We start from the raw sequence: 20,933 nt of genomic DNA on the forward strand, positions 1-20,933 counted from the left end.
ACCTCAAATCGGGACAACTGTTATTTTCCATTCTCCACCCATTTCCCTGCATTAGAAATTCCTGTAGTTGAATGTTTATGTGATCATAATGTGTCCCGACACTGGTGAGTACACAACAGATGCACAAACATCACATGAGAAGCTAAACATTAACCATGAATCTGTTTTATCTTTCACTTCAGTCATGTTCATAATATGACATACTGTATGCAAAGGAAGCCACAAGGCTGTATAACATGAGTAAAGATTGACACAACCCAGAACAATTTGCAAAAGGCACTTGTTTGTCTCTGTATAACACACCATTTGACGTTGTTTTGCCCATGACACATTGTGGCCTGCTGTAGACTAAATCAATATTTGGAGCCATCAGTGTACAAAGAGTACCCTATTGGGACACAACATTGCAGTCATGCACGTACACAAATACACACAACTCCTCTCAGAAGTTGTGGGGAGCACATCTGTGCTTCAGTTTACCTTTTTTGAAAGCCTGCGCGTTGAGCGTTACTGCAGAGATTCCTTCATATCTCACTGTTCAGGTTGTCTTTTGTAAATTTAGCTTGGGAAAATTCTGTTTTTGACACCATTATAACAGAAAAGTTGCTTTTTGAAAGGCAACAAGCAGGAAATGCAACATGACTTCATTTGGAGTGTCGATTTTTGTTCTGGGACTATCCTACTTTTTTACTGTTTATAGCAGGCCGGCAGGTAAGTTATTCAAAGTATGTAAACATTTGTGCTATCACGAGTTAAATTCTTCATTAGGCTAAGTTTTTGGTATGCTAATGGGGGGTTGGGGGCTTCTATAAATATGAATGAACAAACAAACAAATTTGATACAATAAATACCTACATCCATCCATCCCTGCACATAAATATCATATAATATCAAAAAAAGGAAGTAGACATATTTGTTACATTATGCATTTTTATGAAGATTTGTGTGGCTGAGTTGTGTTCTTAAGCTGTTTTGAATTTTAGGTTTTTAATTTTTCATTGCCTCCTGCTGAGATATTGGTACAGTATGAAATGAATGGGAATGAATGGGAGTGAATGGAAATTATTGGGAACGTAGGGGTAGGGTTTGGGATCACAGAAGGGTTGTTCAAAGAAAGAAAACAGCATTAGTCATTTGAGCAAATGCCCCAGAAAGATATTTGATCACACTGAAGTGACAAACCCTTTAACAGCTGTGGGAATTATAACAGTAAGTCAGATGAACATTATAGGGATGAGGTTTACGTGGGTGGATGGATCAACAAAAACATCGGACTTTAACACAAGAGGCCCACTAATAGTCAACCATGGTTTCTTTTAATTGTGACCATGATGTCAAAGGCATTTATCGTTCATCCCAAACCATGTCTAAACCATGTTGTCCTAAACTGAACTAGAACTTATTTCAAACAAAAATTGTGATCTTTCCCTGAGCCTAAGTTGTTTTTGTGCTTAAATTTAACCCATAACTGCTGCATTGTGAGGTATAACATCTCACACGATAACAAAAATATAACATGACAGTGATGTCATTTTGTCGATAGGGGCTTCAGATCAGAAAACACATAAGAGATGTACTGAAGGACATGGACAAGCCATGTTTGTATGATTGTTGTTTAATGTGAAGGCCTCTTTGGTCCTTTTCATTTGGCTAAAGGGAAAGTATTGACCTATATTGAGGAGCATGTCCAGTTTTTGACACTAAATTCTACCAACTTAGATCAGATAGACAGTATCATTAACTTTGCCAAATTCTTCTCCTTTCTTACTATAGGATGATAGTTTTTGTTAAATTGTCTGTTATAACACTATTTAGGCCATGAACATAACTATCCTTTGAAGTAAAAGAGTTAATTCACTGACTCATTATTACACTATAATGTCCTTACTTCACTTCATTTGTTGCTCATTTGTGTTGTTGTCAGGTGTCCACCTACGTAACATGAACAGCTTCATCCGAGCCGTACAGCAGGTTGAAGACTCTAACCCTGGAATATCCCCCTTGGCACTGGTCAGAGCCCTTCGGAGGACCGCAGGCCACGATGATGCAATGACCATCCATTTCTTGGGTGCATCATATAATCTCAGTGATGCTGAAGTCCTAGAGACGGCCATTCTCAATGCCTCATCCTTTAGCTTTTTTGACAAGGCAATCCACCACATTGTGACAGATCACGGAGAAGAACGAGGGGTCGTCCTCGCTCCAGATGGCACCACGGTAGCTCTTGCACCCTTACTTCTAGGAATTGAATCAGGACTGAAAGCCAAGATCGAGGGCAAGCCAGCTGTTGGGCTCTTCTCACTCACTTTAGGCAGGACACTGGGTCTGTCCTTCCTCAGCCTGCAGGACTTTCCACCATCTTATCGCCTGGGGCCTAACGGGTGTTGGGACAATGTGGATTACCCTAAGGTGTTCAAGCTGTCTCAGGCTGCCACTCTGGCCACTGATGCTCTTATTAATGGGGGCATGGATGGAGCTATACTGGGCACGGACCTCAGCAACCTATCTGCACATAAACCGTCACAGGCCCTCAGTGACATTTTGAAAGGGTACTATAGTTTTATTCTACATGAGGGGCAGGGTCTTGATGCTCTGACCAAACACATTAGCCCGAGGCGAAGGGAGATCTCAAAAGCCATTCTGGAGCCACTCGATCTTCACAGCCAGGTGATGGGGACACTAGCATTAGTCTGGAAGTTAGAGAAGACTGAATGGATTGCCTTTGATACAGGACTGGAAAAGGTGGTGAAGGATGGATTGGAGAGATTTGTGCACAAGTATTGGGGTGAGCTATGAAACGATAAAAACACACAATGTAAGGCTGCAACAAATGATTATTTTCTTTACTGATAAAACTATAGATTGTTTTTTAATTAACTGATTAATCTTTTGGTCTGTAAAGTTTAGCAAATTAGAAAAATGTATTATGTGTCACAAGTTTAAAAAAAACAACAACAAAAAAAACAATGACAACATTTAAAAATGCCCAAAATCAAAGATATTCAGTTTAGTGTCATAGAAAAGTATGACAACTGAAAAATATTCACATTTGAGAGGCTGGAACCTGAGAATTTTTGCTGAAAAAAAATGCTTAAAGGGCCGATGTGTAGGATTTAGTGGCATCTGCCAGTATAGTGAAACTACGGTGGTAAAGTTTGTTATTAGTTTGCCTATTTCAAGCCACTGTAGAAACACGGTGCTTCAACATTCAAGACTGGCAGCATCTGTACATATAAAAGGTTAATTTGAAGGTAACAAAAACAAAATTATTCTTATTTTCAGGTGATTACACACTAATGAAAACATAGTTATGCATATTTTCAGGTGATTACACACTAATGAAAACATAGTTATGCATGTTATATCACATGTATGGCATATTATGTAAATAGAGCCACCTAAATCTTACACACTGGACCTTTAAATAACTGAATATTTCCTCATCAAATTTCAGTACTTGGTCTGCAAAATATCACCAGCTCATGAACTTCTAGCAATGAATAAAAAATAAAACAGATAAACAGGTAAAGCAAAAGTAAACAAAGTGGCCAATGATGGCTGAATGCACTTATTTCAATATCTACATTATTTATGGTTTATTTCCAATCAACCAACCAATCGATGAATCAACTAGTTGTTGCTGCTCTAGTGCAAAGGCTAGCCTGCGGGATGGTTAAAGAACCCTTTTTACAGTAGTCTCTCTGATTATTTAATACTGTATTGCCATTCTACTAATACTATAGGACAATTATGTCGTTCTTTGCACAGTATTTCAAATATATCTTTGGTATTTATGTACTGCAATTCCTTGTTACTTATCAGCCAACATATACACAGATACTCGTACTATTACTGATACTGTATATCTGATATAAGCTAATATCGATCAGGCTCTAGACTCTAGTCTTGGATCTCTAGTTTTGAGCGTTGAAAATGTTGTGAATATGACATAGCAACAACTGTACTGGTTTTTATATCCTAACTTTTATTCTCCCATCCTCTCCTCAGACTGCCCTCAAATCATCCCACGTTGTCAGTGGGGGGCAAAAGCAAACCGGGGTACACCTTTGCCACTGTCTCTGCCCCTCCGGTTTCTCTATGTTCACCACACCTATGAGCCATCCTCACCCTGTTTATCCTTCCCAAACTGCTCCCGTGACATGAGATCCATGCAGCGCTACCACCAGGAAGATCGTGGTTGGAGCGACATAGGATACAGGTAATGGAATAATTTCACATTTTCAGTGACATGCTTATTTATTTTGATTTTTTTAAAATGAGAATTAGAAGATTGATACCATTCCAGCTCCATACACAGATATGAGAGAAGAATCAACCTTCTTATTTAACTCTCACAAAGTAACCAAATAAGCATATTTGCCAAAATGTCAAACTATTCTTTTAATTAAAGATAATTCTTAGCATTTTTATTTCAGTTTCAGTATTTGTAAGAACGCTGCTCTATTTTTTGCTTGAATGTTAGTTCAGTTTACTTGGGATCACTTACTGTACACTTTTACTGTGCATTTATTAATCATATATGTGTCCTCAGCTTCGTGGTTGGCTCCGATGGCTACGTCTATGAAGGCAGAGGTTGGAAACATCTTGGCACGCACACCAAGGGGCGCAATGACGTTGGGTATGGGGTGTCAATCATCGGTAACTACACTGCCACCTTGCCATCCCGCCATGCTATGGACCTGTTGCGCCATCGTCTAGTCCGATGTGCAGTAGATGGAGGGGGACTGATTGCTAACTTCACCCTCCATGGCCACAGACAGGTGGTGAACTACACCAGCTGCCCTGGAGACGCCTTCTTCTCAGAAATAAGGACCTGGGAGCACTTCAGAGATTAACACTCCCAGTTTGAAATCATTAATGGATCTTCAGGGTATGATAACTGTCACTGCTGACTGTTTATTTTCCCTCATTTTTGAAATAAATCTATAACTCTGGAGTAGTTTATCATTTTAATGTAGATGACTCATTTTCAAATTCATTTCTTCCAGCACAGGGTTAATTTAAATCAATGATGCTTTGAATTTGGACAAACAAACATTGATCTGTCTGGTCGTCCTTACATGTGAGACACCAGTGGTTTTAATAAACATGGGTACTTTGAAGCTCATTGAGCACTGTCTGTATGGAATTCCTCGTTCATTAAGTCATCTTGAAAGAAATAGACCTGTATTTCACTTTCAGTTTGATGATTAAAAAAAAAAAGATTCTTCTTATCTTATCTTTGTCCAGTTATTTCACTGATTTTCCTGCTTTCATTGAATTATTTCAGTGCTATTCAGCACTGTTTTTTTGTGTGGGTCTCCTGAAAGGACCTTATGACTAAAAGACGTAAGCTGAAACAACAAAGATCCTTAGCATGGCATATCAATTACCAACTGTTTAATAACTGCAGTATATTTTAGAATAAGAAATCATTATGACATGATGAGTTTTTTAATGGTTAATACTGGAGGATACAATGATTTGTTTCTGTGCCATTCAGTAACACCATTACAAGGCTTTTTAGTGGATATACACATGGTTGGGTCACATATTTAAAGGCCAGGAGAGAACACGAAGAAACACTGCTATCGAAAAACACTGGGTTCAAAGTTGGGTTCAAGATGGTTTTGCCTGGTGGATCATTGGTCTGTTGCTGTACCAACTCAAAAATTGTAAAGAAGGGAAGATCTTCAGACAAGGCACACAGAAAACACCAGAATAAGTAAATAGAGGCCTTTAAAGTGCACTCCCACAACTCAACTAAGCAAATAGAGGCCTAAAAATACACACATAATAGGCTGCAAATCACTCAAATGTCAGAAATGATGTAAATTGCCCATGACAACCTCCCAAAACCTAAGATGACGTCTCTAAAAGTCTGGTTTTGTCAGAAGAACAATCCAAAATTTAGAGTTATCTCTTATACTAAGATTACTGTTGTAACAGACCAACCGACCGACCGAGTTTTCTGATTTCTGCACCTTAACCTGACCCACTCTTCCTCACACGCTTGCACTAAATCACCGTACCCATATTGCTCTACTGAATTAACGGGTTACTTTGTAGGGTTCATCGTACCATGAGAAGATGCGGCAGATGAAGAATAAACTAAAATACACAGCAAAATCTTCTCACTGAAGACGATGAGCCAGAAAACCTGGGTGTCTGATGTGAAACCTCATTAACCCTAGTTTAATAAGAAGCTAGGCCAGGATTCATGATGCATGGCAGCCTCACTGTGGCTCTGCCTAAAAAGAAAGAACACCAGGGGTTCATAGGATGGACATCTGACACAGTTGTTAGATTGCATGGCACACAACAGAAAGATGAAAAACCTTCATTAGGCTAAAAAGTGCGTGAGTAAAGTTTTTTAAAGTATGTTTTATATTGTATACGTTTTTCACTTAAATGAGCCGTCAAACCTCCAGAAACGGCAGTGTGGACTATCATTTTTAACCTCTGTTACAGTTGTGCATGGTAAGCGCTTGCAGTAAATGATATCATTGACATCAGCGCCATCTGCAGGTTCCTGGTGATTGGTGTTTCACAACCACCCAGAGGCTGCTGAGGACACCCACGTCACACACGTATTACACATTAATTATTTGAGACGAAATACTTCAAACTAAATTTAATAAAACTAAAACTATTCAACATGAGGATTACATATCTGGCAGTGTATAGGATGCTTGTATGAAGAATTAAAATATCACTGAACAGTTGTGCCCGGATTGGATTAATCTGTTTTTTGTTATTGGGTCCGTATTCTGCATTTCCTCCATTTATCTGACAGCTTTACTAATTGAAACTCTTAATCCTTCAATTTATCAGGAGAAAAGTGGCTTCTCCTTTACTGAAAGGGTATGATCATTTGATCATCTGTAAGATATGTTGTCACAAAATTGAAAAGAGGCTGTTTTTCTTAGCTGTTTTTAATTTCTTGGAATACGCAGGTCACAGGTTTTGGTTGGTGGCTGGTCAAACTCTCATTAGGGTGGAGTTCCATTTCAGTCAATGACATCCAGTTTATCTTTCAGCTGCAGTGACTTACTATACTGCCTCTGACCACAGATCTCGTCAAAGTCCGGAAACATCCCCAAATACTCTGAGTTTATCTGCACTCACACAGTGCGGTGAGCTCACAGCAGAAGTGTTTTTGTCGCCTCTGAGTGAACTGCAGAGATGCCTGCCAAGACTCCTAAAGACGCTTTGACTAACATGTTGGAGGACTTAAGCGACCGTGATTTAGAAAAGTTCCGTTACAAGCTCCTGGACCGCAGGGAAAAGCCACGGATCAGAACCAGGGCCCTGGAAGGCAAAAATGATCTAGAGATCGCAGCTGTCATGGTTTCAACCTTCACAGAGAAAGGAGCTATTAAAGTGGCTCTGGAGGTTTTGGAGAATATCGGTTGCAACGCAGCAAGAGAGAGCCTTGGTGAGCTGAACATCACATGCAGTTTTCTCTAGTGTGGAGGTTTGGTGTCAGGAGTGAAATAATGAATAAATCCCACTAAAGTGAGATTCATGCTTTATTACAAGTTTCAGGGAGGGGGGTCTAAGAAATGTCAGTCTGAATCATTGTAACAACCGAGTGTACTAAAAAGAAAGTTTTTCAAACTTTATTACCATGCTGTACTATACTCATTACATGATAAGATATCTGCTCAGTGCACTGAGAAGATATCTTATCAGGCTGAAGGTTTATACATGTATAAACCTTCAGCCTGCGTTATGTCTGACTGATGGACAATGTACACAAACCAAATGTGACATTTCTAGCATCCCATCCCATGGATAGTGAGGTATTTTATCATCTTACTGTATGTACAACCTGTGAAAAGTGGAAACTTTTTGTAATAAACAGTGACATGTTTTTCTGACATGTCTGACACAAAAATATAATATAAAAGGTCTTATATTATATTTTTGTCATAATTTTGAATCACACGCAGCTGCATTGTTAATGTGATCACTTTTTTTTTTAATGAAGTAACTTGAACTACTTCTTTTTCAGTGTACCTCTAGTTAACCAAGTTCAAATTCTCTTTTGAGCAGTTTTGCTTAGATGCACGGTTATTTCCCGTGGTTTCCTGTGGTGCGTTAATTTGATGCAGCACTGTATGAAAGTCCTTGGTCATTAAGTCATTCTGAAAGTAAGAGACCTGTATTTTTCACTTTCAGTTTGATGAAACTGTCTTAACGTGTTATTTATTTATTTATTATCTTCTTATCTTAGTCCAGTTATTTCACTGATTGTCCTGCTTTCATTGAATTATTTCAGTGCTATTTAACACTGTTTTTTTGTGTGTGTGTATTTCCAGACAAGGAGACACTGATAGATTCCAGTAAGTGAGTGGTTGTGGATGATTTGAACTATATTTCAGATTTGTGAAACATTGATTATGTCTACATTATAATTTGCATTTCAAATCTGGGAGAATAGCAAGAGACTTGCTATTCTCTCTATGGATTGTACGCGTCCCATAATTCAACATCGACAGTGTGACATATTTGTCCAATAAAATATATGTGGAAATCAGAAAGGATGACACCCAGAGTAACAAACTTATAAAAAGAGGGAGCAGACTGTGCTCCGCGCCCCTGATCCAGCAGAGCTTTCGAGTGAAGCAGATCAGACCCACAGCTGTGTAATTTACTTATTCTCTTAAATAAAAGAAGTGCAGGACAACTCTTCCTCAAAAAAAACGAACACGACAATAGTATCCTTCATGAGACCCACCTTGTCTTTCAAGGTTTGCAGAGTCCAAGTGATGAAAGTGTTTCAGAGCCACAGGAGATATTTCACAATTTCACGTCAACCATAAGCAGTGTTTTTATCTATTTATTTTTAGTTTAATTTTAAGCATTTTATTTACTCATTTACATTATGTGCTCATGTTGATGTTCAAGTGTGTTGATGGAAAAGTCTAATAAACTGAACATTTGTAGCATATGGAGACATCATGGAGGTGAAAACATCTGGTGCTTCTGCACAAACAGCTCAGCAAGACAAGTTGAAATACGAAGGTAAACACTGATCTATTCATATCTACATATATATTGATCTGAGAATGACAAGGTGATAGCTGCACTGAGACCTGTTCTTTATTTGATTACTTTCCAAAGGTGTGGAGGCATCGCATGCCATGGCAGAGACTGATCTACGGGAAATGGAAAAGTATAAAACCATCATCAAAAATGTTGCTCGTGAGAAAGAGATTGCTGCAGCTCTCATTGCCGCCATCATCTCCAGATCATGCAGGGGAGGAAGAGCACTGAAGGAAGGCAAGGGGCGCTATGATGAACAATGCTTTGGACTGATGCAGGTAATAATAAAACTGTTTTAATCACTCCTTCTTAGTAGTGGCTCCTGCAGCAGTACTCATCTGAACTTTATTAACTAATATTTCCATAGATCCATGAAGTTCACGAGCCAAAAGGTTCATGGAACAGTGAGGAACACCTCAGCCAAGGCACCGACATCCTGATTTATTTCATAACCCGCATAAAGAATGCATTTCCTGAATGGACCAAGGAGCAGCAGCTGAAAGGTTTGTTTTACTGAATTAGAAGACTTTCATTAGAAACTGCCTTCACACTTTGTTTTGCTTTGTCATCATTTGTATTTGTCTCTGCAGGAGGAATAGCTGCCTACAGTGCAGGAGAGGATAACATCAAGTGCTATGAAGCGGTGGATGCCAGAACGCCATGTGGAGACTACTCCAATGATGTTGTTGCTAGGGCTCAGTGGTACAAAATCCATGGAGGCTTTTAAAACCTGAAGCTGTCTACAACCTCCTGAAAATCTCCAAACATCATCAAGATGAATTAGAAAATTTGCCCAATTTAGACAAGAAAGTTGGTCAGAGCCAAGTGCATCAAAAACACCTTAAAAAATAAAAAAAAACACCTTCGCTAAGTTCCTTGTTACTTCTACTAAGCGGTAGCAGCATCATTTTCTTGTCTTAGCTGGTTACTATCGCAGGTTTTGCCTTAACATTGCTTCCATTGTTTCCCTTTGACAGACATCCTTAGCCCCACTAAAAGTTTGGTTTAGGATGGAAACTGTGAACAGGATTCATTCTTGGTGCAAGAGTGATGAAATAAAATGCCATTGTCAGTAGTTAAATTCTTTGAGTTAATGGACCAATATAAAGTCTTTATTCTAGCAGCCATACAAATACATAAAAGTTAGGAAGGCACAGGGGAATATGAATATTGTCAAATTTATAATTGTGTTTTTATTAAATTGCATGCCTTCTACTCCATTACTCCATGGTTTTGATAATAATTTCTTATTAACTAAAATAAGCAGTTTCATAAACCCTTCACATACACACACAAACATTCACACACACACACACACACACACACACACACACATAGATATAGAGATATAATATATATATATATATATATAATATATATATATATATATATGGAGTCCAAGTGTCTGTTTGTGCCTGCGGTACAAAGACTAACAGAAAATCAGGAAACTCAGCCAGAGGACATCAGAGGGAAAGCAGAAAACATTTAATATTTCACCAAAATCAGTGAAATGATAATGGCTTGCGACTTACTGTCATAAAGTGTAACATACTTCTTCTCACAGAAGATCATCGAGGCATGTGGAGCACAGAGTTTGAAGGACAGAAACATCATTCACTCAATTACAAAGGTATCATGAAGCTAATTTAAAATCTGTTATCTATGGATGGTAAAGTTGCACAATTGCTTTAACTGCTTGCTGGAACGCATTAATGAAAGACTAGGATGAATATAATTTTCACCTATCTGCGGTGATAGTTGAAATCTAAAAAAAACTCAATGAAAAAGAACAAAGTTCAATGGTTACATCACACAATGTGTGTCACTATACAGTTTTTTATTGTGCTGCTAAAGAACACGTGGAACTTTTAGACTGTGCATATCAGAACATGAAAATGAAAGGTTAAGGTACGTAGATATGTTTCAAAGCTGGTAAAATGTGAATAAAACTGACTCGAAGTGTCGAGGACAAAGATGTGGAAAAGAAACAACAGGTAGAGACTACTCCAATGATGTTGTGGCCAGAGCTCAGTGGTACAAAAACAATGAAACTATAACAGCTGAAGCAGCCCACAACAAAGATTTCCAACATGACGAAACATTCTGTAATGTGTGCCTGTGTCAAAACTTATGCTGAATAAAATAACTGCAAACCATCTTTGATTTTTGAAATCTTGCTGTGATAATTTGCAGAAATGTAAAGAAAAAAAGTAATAACACTGTAATAAATATTCAGCAAAAGTGGATTCCTGCTTCAATACAAGTTTCAGGAGGGGTGAAAAAATGTCAGTCTGCATCATTATAACAACTGCCATAAGAATAAGATAAGAAGCTTTGGCAGTGGTCTTGGTGTTCAATATGTTGCCACAGTCATTTAAACAAAAAAAACAACCATTTGAGTTTGCGGTCTCTCAGAAAACGTCTGTATTTCAGAAATTGAGATCAACATTATTCTTTAGATCCATCATTCACATGTCGCAGTTAGCTCTATAGCTCCCACGAGATATGTCTTGAGCAGTTGGCTTTGAATAAACTTTATCCGGTGTGGAAACCACCCCACGTCAGTTGAAGACTGTGCACAGTTATTTCCTGTGTTTCTGTTGTTTCAGCCTGCCACAGTAAACTGTTGAGAGCAGAACAAAGAAATGACCTGGGTGAGCAGATAAGAAGAAGCTAAGAAATTAAACGGAAACCAAAATTGAAACAAATATAAATATAAATAAAGTCATCCTGCATGCTTGGACGTGTGCAGCTCTCGCATTCCAGTTTCAAGGGGACCGTCAGCAGAGGAATCAAAAGAGATGGGTGGCTCCATCATCAAGTTACACTAGTGCGTGTTTATCACTTTCCCCTTGATAATAAATATTTTATTTTTAAAGATAATATTATAACACATGTAACCTTTAACTGTATTTTTTTTATCATTTGTATTTTCTATGCTCCTGTAGTGTCAAGCTCTTGTTTGTAAATATGTGTAGTTTATGTAACTGTGAAGTCCTTATGCTTTGTGCCAGTGTTGATCTGCAGGGTGTTGAGAAAAAAAAAAAGGATCATTTACAGGATATGGAACATTATGAAGGTTCGGACTACTGGTGCATCAGAGAAAACACTAGGGTAACGGTCGGGGATACAAAGGTAAACCTGTAGTACACACACACAGGAGCTGATATAAGTTAAACTGTAGAAGTAATCATGTAGCCTTCATCGTGTGCATCCACAGTGTAGCTATGGATTAAAAAAATAGATGCATTTGTTTCACTGAGGCAAAAATCCTGTTCTGTGATTTCTCTCTATAGGCGTGGATGCATCAGAGACGATGGCAGAAGAAGATGCAGAACGGATGGAAGAGTACAGATCTAAAATCAACAGTGTTGGAGGTAGATATGATATCGATCCAGCTCTCATCGCTGCAATCATCTCCAGAGAATCTAGGGCTGGAAATGCACTAACTAATGGATGGGGAGACTATAGCCCAGCGAGAGGAAAATACAACGCCTGGGGACTGATGCAGGTTGTAACAAATATTACTGCTTTACTCACATCCTCTTAGTAAAGCCTCACGTTACAATACAATAACACCTGTGTTCATCCCGATTGTGTAGGTTGATGTCAATCCGCAGGGAGGTGGACACACTGCAGAGGGCGCATGGGACAGTGAGGAACACCTCTGCCAAGCTACTGGGATCTTGGTTGATTTCATCGAAGTGATTCGCGACAAATTTCCTGGCTGGAGCAAAGAGGAGCAGCTGAAAGGTTTGTTTTACTGAAACAGTAGGCTCATACATGCGTCAACTCTTTTCAGACTTTGCTTTGCTTCATTCTCATTTGTATTTGTCTGTGCAGGAGGGATAGCAGCATACAATATGGGGGATCGAAGTGTCGAGGACAGAGATGTGGATAGAAAAACAACAGGTAGAGACTACTCCAATGATGTTGTTGCCAGAGCTCAGTGGTACAAAAACAATAAAAACTATTAACAGCTGAAGCAGCCCACAACAAAGATTTCAAACATGACAGAAACATTCTGTAATGTGTGCCTGCGTCAAAACTTATGCTGAATAAATAACTGCAAACCATCTTTGTCTGCTGTCTCTGTTTTTTGAAATCTTGCTGTGATAATTTGCAGAAATGTAAAGAAAAAAAGTAATAATCACTGTAACTTAAATAATTCTAGCAAAAGTGACATTCCTGCTTCAATACAAGTTTCAGGGAGGGGTGAAAAAATGTCAGTCTGCATCATTATAACAACTGTCCATAAGAATAAGATAAGAAGCTTTGGCAGTGGTCTTGGTGTTCAATATGTTGCCACAGTCATTTAAACAAAAAAACAACCATTTGAGTTTGCTGTCTCTCAGAAAACGTCTGTATTTCAGAAATTTGAGATCAACATTATTCTTTAGATCCATCATTCACATGTCCGCAGTTAGCTCGTATAGCTCCCACGAGATATGTCTTGAGCAGTTTTGCTTTGAATAAACTTTATCCGGTGTGGAAACCACCCCACGTCAGTTGAAGAGCTGTGCACAGTTATTTCCTGTGTTTCTGTTGTTTCAGCCTGCCACAGTAAACTGGTGACTGAGCAGAACAAAGAAATGATCCTGTGTGAGCAGATAAGAAGAAGCTAAGAAATTATACGGAAACCAAAAGTGAAACAAATATTAAATATAAATAAAGTCATCCTGCATGCTTGGACGTGTTGCAGCTCTCGCATTCCAGTTTCAAGGGGACCGTCAGCAGAGGAATCAAAAGAGATGGGTGGCTCATCATCAAGTTACACTAGTGCGTGTTTTATCACTTTCCCTTGATAATAAATATTTGTATTTTTAAAGATAATATTATAACACACTGTAACCTTTAACTGTATTTTTTTTAGCATTTGTATTTTCTATGCTCCTGTAGTGTCAGGCTCTTGTTTGTAAATATGTGTAGTTTATGTAACCGTGAAGTCCTTATGCTTTGTGCTAGTGTTGATCTGCAGGGGTGTTGATGAAAAAAAACGGATCATTTACAGGATATGGAGACATTATGAAGGTTCGGACTACTGGTGCATCAGAGAAAACATCTGAGGGTAACGGTCTGGGATACAAAGGTAAACTCTGTAGTACACACACACAGGAGCTGATATAGTGATAAACTGTAGAAGTAATCATGTAGCCTTCATCGTGTGCATCCACAGTGTAGCTATGGATTAAAAAAATAGATGCATTTGTTTCACTGAGGCAAAAATCCTGTTCTGTGATTTCTCTCTATAGGCGTGGATGCATCAGAGACGATGGCAGAAGAAGATGCAGAACGGATGGAAAAGTACAGATCTAAAATCAACAGTGTTGGACGTAGATATGATATCGATCCAGCTCTCATCGCTGCAATCATCTCCAGAGAATCTAGGGCTGGAAATGCACTAACTAATGGATGGGGAGACTATAGCCCAGCGAGAGGAAATACAACGCCTGGGACTGATGCAGGTTGTAACAAATATGACTGCTTTACTCACATCCCTTAAGAAGCCGCACGTTACAATACAATAACACCTGTGTTATCCAATTGTGTAGGTTGATGTCAATCCGCAGGGAGGTGGACACCTGCAGAGGGCGCATGGGACATGAGGAACACCTCTGCCAGCTACTGGACTTGGTTGATTTCATCGCATGATTCGCGACAAATTTCCTGGCTGGAGCACAGAGGAGCAGCTGAAAGGTTTGTTTTACTGAAACAGTAGGCTCATACATGCGTCAAACTCTTTTCAGACTTGCTTTGCTTCATTCTCATTGTATTTGTGTGCAGGAGGGATACAGCATACAATATGGGGATCAAAGTGTCGAGGACAAAGAGGTGATAAGAAAAACAACAGGTAGAGACTACTCCAATGATGTTGTTGCCAGAGCTCAGTGGTACAAAAACAATGAAAACTATAACAGCTGAGCAGCCCACAACAAAGATTTCCAACATGACGAAACGTTCTGTAATGTGGTGCCTGCGTCAAAACTTATGCTGAATAAATAACTGCAAACCATCTTTGTCTGCTATCTCTGATTTTTAAATCTGCTGTGATAATTTGCAGAAATGTAAAGAAAAAAGAAATGTAATAATCACTGTAACTAAATAATTCTAGAAAAGTGAGATTCCTGCTTCAAACAAGTTTCAGGGAGGGGTGAAAAAATGTCAGTCGGCATCATTATAACCAACTGTCCGTAAGAATAAGATAGAAGTTATACTTGAAAACCGTCAGCAGAGGAATCAAAAAGAGAGGGTGGCTCATCATCAAGTTACACTAGTGCGTTGTTTTTATCACTTTCCCCTTGATAATAAATATTGTATTTTTAAAGATAATATTATAACACACTGTAACCTTAACTGTATTTTTTTATATTTGTATTTTTTATGCTCCTGTAGTGAGGCTCTTGTTTGTAAATATGGTGTAGTTTATGTAACTGTGAAGTCCTTAGGCTTTGGTGCCAGTGTTGATCTGCAGGGGTGTTGATGAAAAAAAACGGATCATTTACAGGATTTGGAGACATTATGAAGGTTCGGCTGAAGCAGTACATTACTAACAAATGCAAATCTACCATGATCCTTTATACAAAACTATACTCATTGCATGATAAGATACCTCACTGTGGAGCGTACATGGAAGCTCTGGCCTGTGTAACAGTAAAAACAGCTTTGGCAGTGGTCTTGGTGATTCAAATAGAATTGAGTAAAAATAAGTGAATAAGTAAAAAATAACAAAGAAAATAAAAAAAGATAAATTAGGAATATTTTAAAAAAGTTTCACCAAACTGAAAGTGAAAATACAGGTCTCTTACTTTAAGAGTGACTTAATGACTGAGGATTTTCATACAATGCTGTATCACATGAACGCAGCACAACAGAAACACAGGAAATAACTGTGCACAGCACTTCAACTGAGGTGGGGTGGTTTCCACACCGGATAACGTTTATTTTATCACTAAGTCACTCTTAAAGTAAGAGACCTGTATTTTCACTTTCAGTTTGATGAAACTTTCTGTTACTTTCTGTTTTAACTGCAGATCAACTGTTTTAATGTTTTTTTTTAAATATTCCTAACTTATCTTTTTTTATTTTCTTTGTTATTTTTTACTTATTCACCTATTTTTACTCATTTTCTATTTCCATCCAAGGACACAATGAAGAATCACTGACATCAGTTTGCAGTAAGTCAGTGGTTGTGGATGATGTGTCTGTTATATAAAACAGGCTCGAGTGTATTAATAAATGCTTACTTAAATGAATAAAAATTCAGTGGATCAGCATCCATATTAATGTGCAGACTAGTACAAATAATACTGATGATTCAGGTGGTAAGAAACATTTACATGTAACACTGCAACCCCTTCAGTGCCATTTGGGGTCAGTTTCTGTGATTGTAGTATGCACAAGATCCACAGAAATCAGCAAGAGGTATTATTTTGTTTAAAAATAAGAGAAACCAGCATCTATTTTAAAGTGCAAACAATTAAAACAAACCAACAATAAGAATAATAGTCACGTTGTAGTTTCAAAGGAAACATATGTAACAGTGTAACTAGTGTGAATATAGCAAATATAAAAAAATATGTAAACAGTGTATACAGTTCAACAGTTCAGATGTAAATGGCAGACAGTAATTGACTGTACATAGTGCAAATAAAAACAGCTGGTTTGCATAAAGTATAAAATCAAGGTCAAAGGACATATGATGTCACGTGACAGCCCAGACCAAAGATGATTGATATCATATGCTTTTTTAAAGCATGTAAGTACTTCACACAACTAATGAGGGGGCTTGCCTGGCTACAAATAAAGACAGGTACTTTTAATTCTCTCAAAAGATATTGAGGCTGAACATATCATTTGGGGGGCCCCTGGTGGTTGCAGGGTCATATGCAGCCGCATAGTCCCCATACAGCAAAAAACAAGTGTCACTGACATCTGTTTCCAGTAAGTGAGTGGTTGTGGATGATGTGAAACATCATCAGGTCCTCATACTATGTGCTCATGCTGATGTTCAGGTGTGTTTTCTTCATAAAATATGATAATTTCACCAAAATTAGTCAAATAGATGGTTGTGCAACTTACTGCCATAAAGTATACTTCTCACACTCAGAGCTTAAAGTTACATAGTGCAAGAACAAGCGGGTTTTAATGACAGAAACATCATTCACTCAATTACAAAGGTATCATGAAGCTAATTTAAAATCTGTCATTCTATGGATGGTAGAAAAGTTGCACAATTGCTTTAACTGCTTGCTGGAACGCATTAATGAAAGACTAGGATTAATATATATTTCCACCTATCTGCGGTGATGAGTTGATATCTAAAAAAACTCAATGAAAAAGAACAAAGTTCAATGGTTACATTCACACATGTGTGTCATCTATACAGTTTCATTATTGTGCTGCTGAAAGAATCACGTGTTGAACTTTTAGACTGTGCATCATCAGAACATGAAAATGAAAGGTTAAGGTACGTAGATATGTTCAAAGCTGGTAAAATGTGATTAATAACTATAAAATTATTCTGAATAAAGTTCAGGATATAAAAACTGAATATTTCCTCATCAGATTTCAGTACTTGGTCTGCAAAATATCACCAGCTCATGAACTTCTAGTAATGAATAAAAACTAAAACAGATAAACAGGTAAAGCAAAAGTAAACAAAGTCATCAAATCATTTTATGGGCTGAATGCACTTATTTTAAGTTGAGTTTGACAGAAATATCAACTAAATAATTTTATTATTATATATATTTATTATTATAATATTTATTTATTTTTTAATGTAATGTGGTTACATTGGATGCCACAAATCGTGTAACATTCATTACTTTGACTGCGGTCAAGTGAGCAGACGTTCGGTCTTTTCCTGATTTCAAGTGCGCCCGTATTACAGAATTTATGGCAAATGCATGTAGCCCATGATACGGAGCGAGCAAACATATTACGCCACTATAAAATCCCTTTGATCCATAATTTCTGACAAAGGCTGATACAGTTGAACTCAGGACCATCTTGACTGTTCCCTCACTCAGTATCAAGCATATTTACTGTATCATTTTGGAGAAATTCAGCCTCAAAGTTCATTATTTTTTCGTTGAAAAGGGCATTATGTACAGTATTTACTCTACTGTAAAATCTCTCTCAAATATGCTTGATACTGAGTGATTGACCGCAGTATTACTTTGCCTGGTTTACAGCCTGCTACAGTAAGCTGTTGACTGAGCAGAACAAAGTAATGACCCTATGTACGCAGATAAGATGAGGAAGTTATACTGAAACCAAAAGTAAACGTCTGTATAAATAGAGCCGCCCTTCATGCTTGCTTCAATCACAGTCTGTTGCAGCTCTCGCACTCCAGTTTCAAGGGGACCGTCAGCAGAGGAAGCAGAAAGATGGGTGAGTGTTTGTTAAGCTGTTGCTTTTATATATTACTATTACTTCCAGAAGCGTATTGCTGCCACAGCAGACAAATAAAATGCATCACTATCACGTTATAAGGTCTTAATTTATGCTGTTAAAAATAAATCTTGAGTAGTTTAGTGTAGTCCATTACTCCACCTGGATATGCTCTTTGCCCGATCCGAGCGTCTGATTGGCGGCCTCAGCGTGACGTCAGGCGGGTGGAGCTCTCGGTGTCCCTCCAGCTCAGGGGTGTCAAAGATGCGGCCCGCGGGCCACATCCGTCCCGCCTAGCTTGTACATCCGGCCCGTGGCCCATTTTTAATAAAATATAATTTTATAAAAAATGTTTTTAGAAAATTATATTTTATAAAAACATTTTTAATAAAATATAATTAAGTAATTAATATAAGTTTTCACTTTATGTTCATACGTTTACACAAGAGTTGAATTTATTAAGGTGTTGATTCAGCAAGTTGCCATGGCCAGTTCTAACTTGGCTTTGATTTCTGTCATTGATGTAACCTGGAACATTTCTTACATATTTTTTTTTATTGTTTAAAGCTATATTGTTAAAATAATCCAAGCTCATGCCTTCCATGTCATCTGCTTGCTCTGCTATGAGCTCTGCTGTGAGATATGACAAACATTGTTTGAGCTTTTTTTGCACATGTTTTATGAACTATTGTGATGTGTTACTGCACAACTTGAAATTGCACTTACTTTTAAAGCCTCAGGTTGTTACTTTTTATTGTATTGTAGAAGAATTCTTTAAATAAAAAAGATTTTGTATTGCAATTGTTATTAGCACATTTTTTATCTCTATATTTTTTTTATATTTTCAAATTTATGCAGTGATTTTTGTGCTCCAGCCCCCTTGAGCTCATATATAGTTGTATGCGGCCCCTGGACCAAAATGAGTTTGACACCCCTGCTCTAGCTGATCAGTGAGACGGGTCGGACTGGTTTTTCACCTGTACAGCACTATGCATTTTAAAAGTCCTTCTAAATGTACACATGTGCATCACAATATCATCCACTGTGCTCAGTAAGAATGGAACCCCAGCATGAAATACACCTTAATGAAGTCATGTAAATGAGACATATTCCTCAGTTAATCTGCACACCTTTCCTCATTCAAACAACATTGCTGGCGTCCTTACAACACTCACACTTATCAAGTTACAACATGAAACCTTTCACGTTTTAACAATATAAATTATACACGCTCACATTAGTTGCTCTTGGTAGTTTATGTAACTGTAAAGTCCTTTTAAGTCCTCATGAGAAATAATAGAAAGACTAAAAAATCTGAATATTTGCAGGTTATGGAAACATTATGAGGGTTCAGACTACCGGTGCATCATTGGAAACATCTCAGCAGGACAAACTGGGATACTCAGGTAAACTCTATAGTACACAAATACAGGAGCTGATTTAATCATAAACTGTGGGAAATGTAGCCTTCATCGTGTGCATCCACAGTGTAGCTATTGATTAAAACAAATAGATGCATTTGTTTCACTGAGGCAATAATCCTGTTCTGTGATTTCTCTCTAAAGGTGTGAAGGCATCACAAGCAATGGCAGAATTAGATGCAGGCCGAATGGAAAAGTACAGATCTAAAATCAACAGTGTTGGACGTAGATATGATATCGATCCAGCTCTCATCGCTGCAATCATCTCCAGAGAATCTAGGGCTGGAAATGCACTAACTAATGGATGGGGAGACTATAGCCCAGCGAGAGGACAATACAACGCCTGGGGACTGATGCAGGTTGTAACAAATATTACTGCTTTACTCACATCCTCTTAGTAAAGCCTCATGTTACAATACAATAACAGCTGTGTTCATCCCGATTGTGTAGGTTGATGTCAATCCGCAGGGAGGTGGACACACTGCAAAGGGCGCGTGGGACAGTGAGGAACACCTCTGCCAAGCTACTGGGATCTTGGTTCATTTCATCAAAGTGATTCGCAACAAATTTCCTGGCTGGAGCACAGAGGAGCAGCTGAAAGGTTTGTTTTACTGAAACAGTAGGCTCATACATGCGTCAACTCTTTTCAGACTTTGCTTTGCTTCATTCTCATTTGTATTTGTCTGTGCAGGAGGGATAGCAGCATACAATATGGGGGATGGAAGTGTCAAGGACAGAGATGTGGATAAAAACACAACAGGTAGCGACTACTCCAATGATGTTGTTGCCAGAGCTCAGTGGTACAAAAACAATAAAAACTATTAACAGCTGAAGCAGCCCACAACAAAGATTTCAAACATGACAGAAACAATCTGTAACGTGTGCAACTTCTGCCCAATAAAGAAACTGTAAACCATCTCTGTCTGCTGTCTCTGATTTTTGAGCTCTTGTTGTGATAATTTGCAGAAATGTGAAAAAGAAAAAAGTAATATTCACTGTAGCCTTGTTTATGACTGTAACTGCACTGCTATTGAGGAAGCTTCTGGATTTAGATATTTGACTTA

At 38.1% G+C, this 20,933-nt stretch overlaps 3 protein-coding genes and 1 pseudogene across 3 annotated transcripts; all 4 read left to right on the forward strand.

Moving 5' to 3' along the window:
* The first annotated feature begins 615 nt into the window (after positions 1 to 615).
* LOC104926532 (N-acetylmuramoyl-L-alanine amidase-like) lies at positions 616 to 5,224 on the forward strand. Its single transcript, NM_001303328.1, is given in 4 exon segments — positions 616 to 711; positions 1,926 to 2,786; positions 4,010 to 4,220; positions 4,554 to 5,224. Coding segments are annotated over 4 exon segments (1,449 nt in total). The 5' UTR covers positions 616 to 638; the 3' UTR covers positions 4,858 to 5,224.
* Positions 5,225 to 7,034: 1,810 nt separating this feature from the next.
* Positions 7,035 to 10,275, forward strand: LOC104926533 (lysozyme g). The gene is made up of 6 exons (XM_027283780.1): positions 7,035 to 7,439; positions 8,326 to 8,349; positions 8,954 to 9,031; positions 9,131 to 9,330; positions 9,420 to 9,555; positions 9,643 to 10,275. Exons 1-6 carry the CDS (start codon positions 7,187 to 7,189, stop codon positions 9,777 to 9,779), a joined length of 828 nt encoding a protein of 275 aa, XP_027139581.1. The 5' UTR covers positions 7,035 to 7,186; the 3' UTR covers positions 9,780 to 10,275.
* A 1,835-nt stretch (positions 10,276 to 12,110) lies between these two features.
* On the forward strand, positions 12,111 to 13,128 carry LOC113746682 (lysozyme g-like; annotated as a pseudogene).
* Positions 13,129 to 13,763: 635 nt separating this feature from the next.
* Positions 13,764 to 20,784, forward strand: g-lysozyme (lysozyme g-like). Its single transcript, NM_001303329.1, is given in 5 exon segments — positions 13,764 to 13,807; positions 19,777 to 19,854; positions 20,014 to 20,228; positions 20,320 to 20,470; positions 20,561 to 20,784. Coding segments are annotated over 5 exon segments (582 nt in total). The 5' UTR covers positions 13,764 to 13,803; the 3' UTR covers positions 20,695 to 20,784.
* Positions 20,785 to 20,933: the final 149 nt, after the last annotated feature.

Source organism: Larimichthys crocea, chromosome X (genome assembly GCF_000972845.2).
Source record: "Larimichthys crocea isolate SSNF chromosome X, L_crocea_2.0, whole genome shotgun sequence".
Lineage (NCBI taxonomy): Eukaryota > Metazoa > Chordata > Actinopteri > Sciaenidae > Larimichthys > Larimichthys crocea.

What these genes read in the sequence shown, in the direction of transcription:
- LOC104926533 (XM_027283780.1), top strand. Translation starts at nt 7,187, where the DNA reads ATGCCTGCCAAGACTCCTAAAGACGCTTTGACTAACATGTTGGAGGAC. An exon ending in AGACAAGTTGAAATACGAAG is followed by an intron (nt 9,032 to 9,130) that starts GTAAACACTGAT and finishes TACTTTCCAAAG; the next exon opens with GTGTGGAGGCATCGCATGCC. An exon ending in AATGCTTTGGACTGATGCAG is followed by an intron (nt 9,331 to 9,419) that starts GTAATAATAAAA and finishes ATATTTCCATAG; the next exon opens with ATCCATGAAGTTCACGAGCC.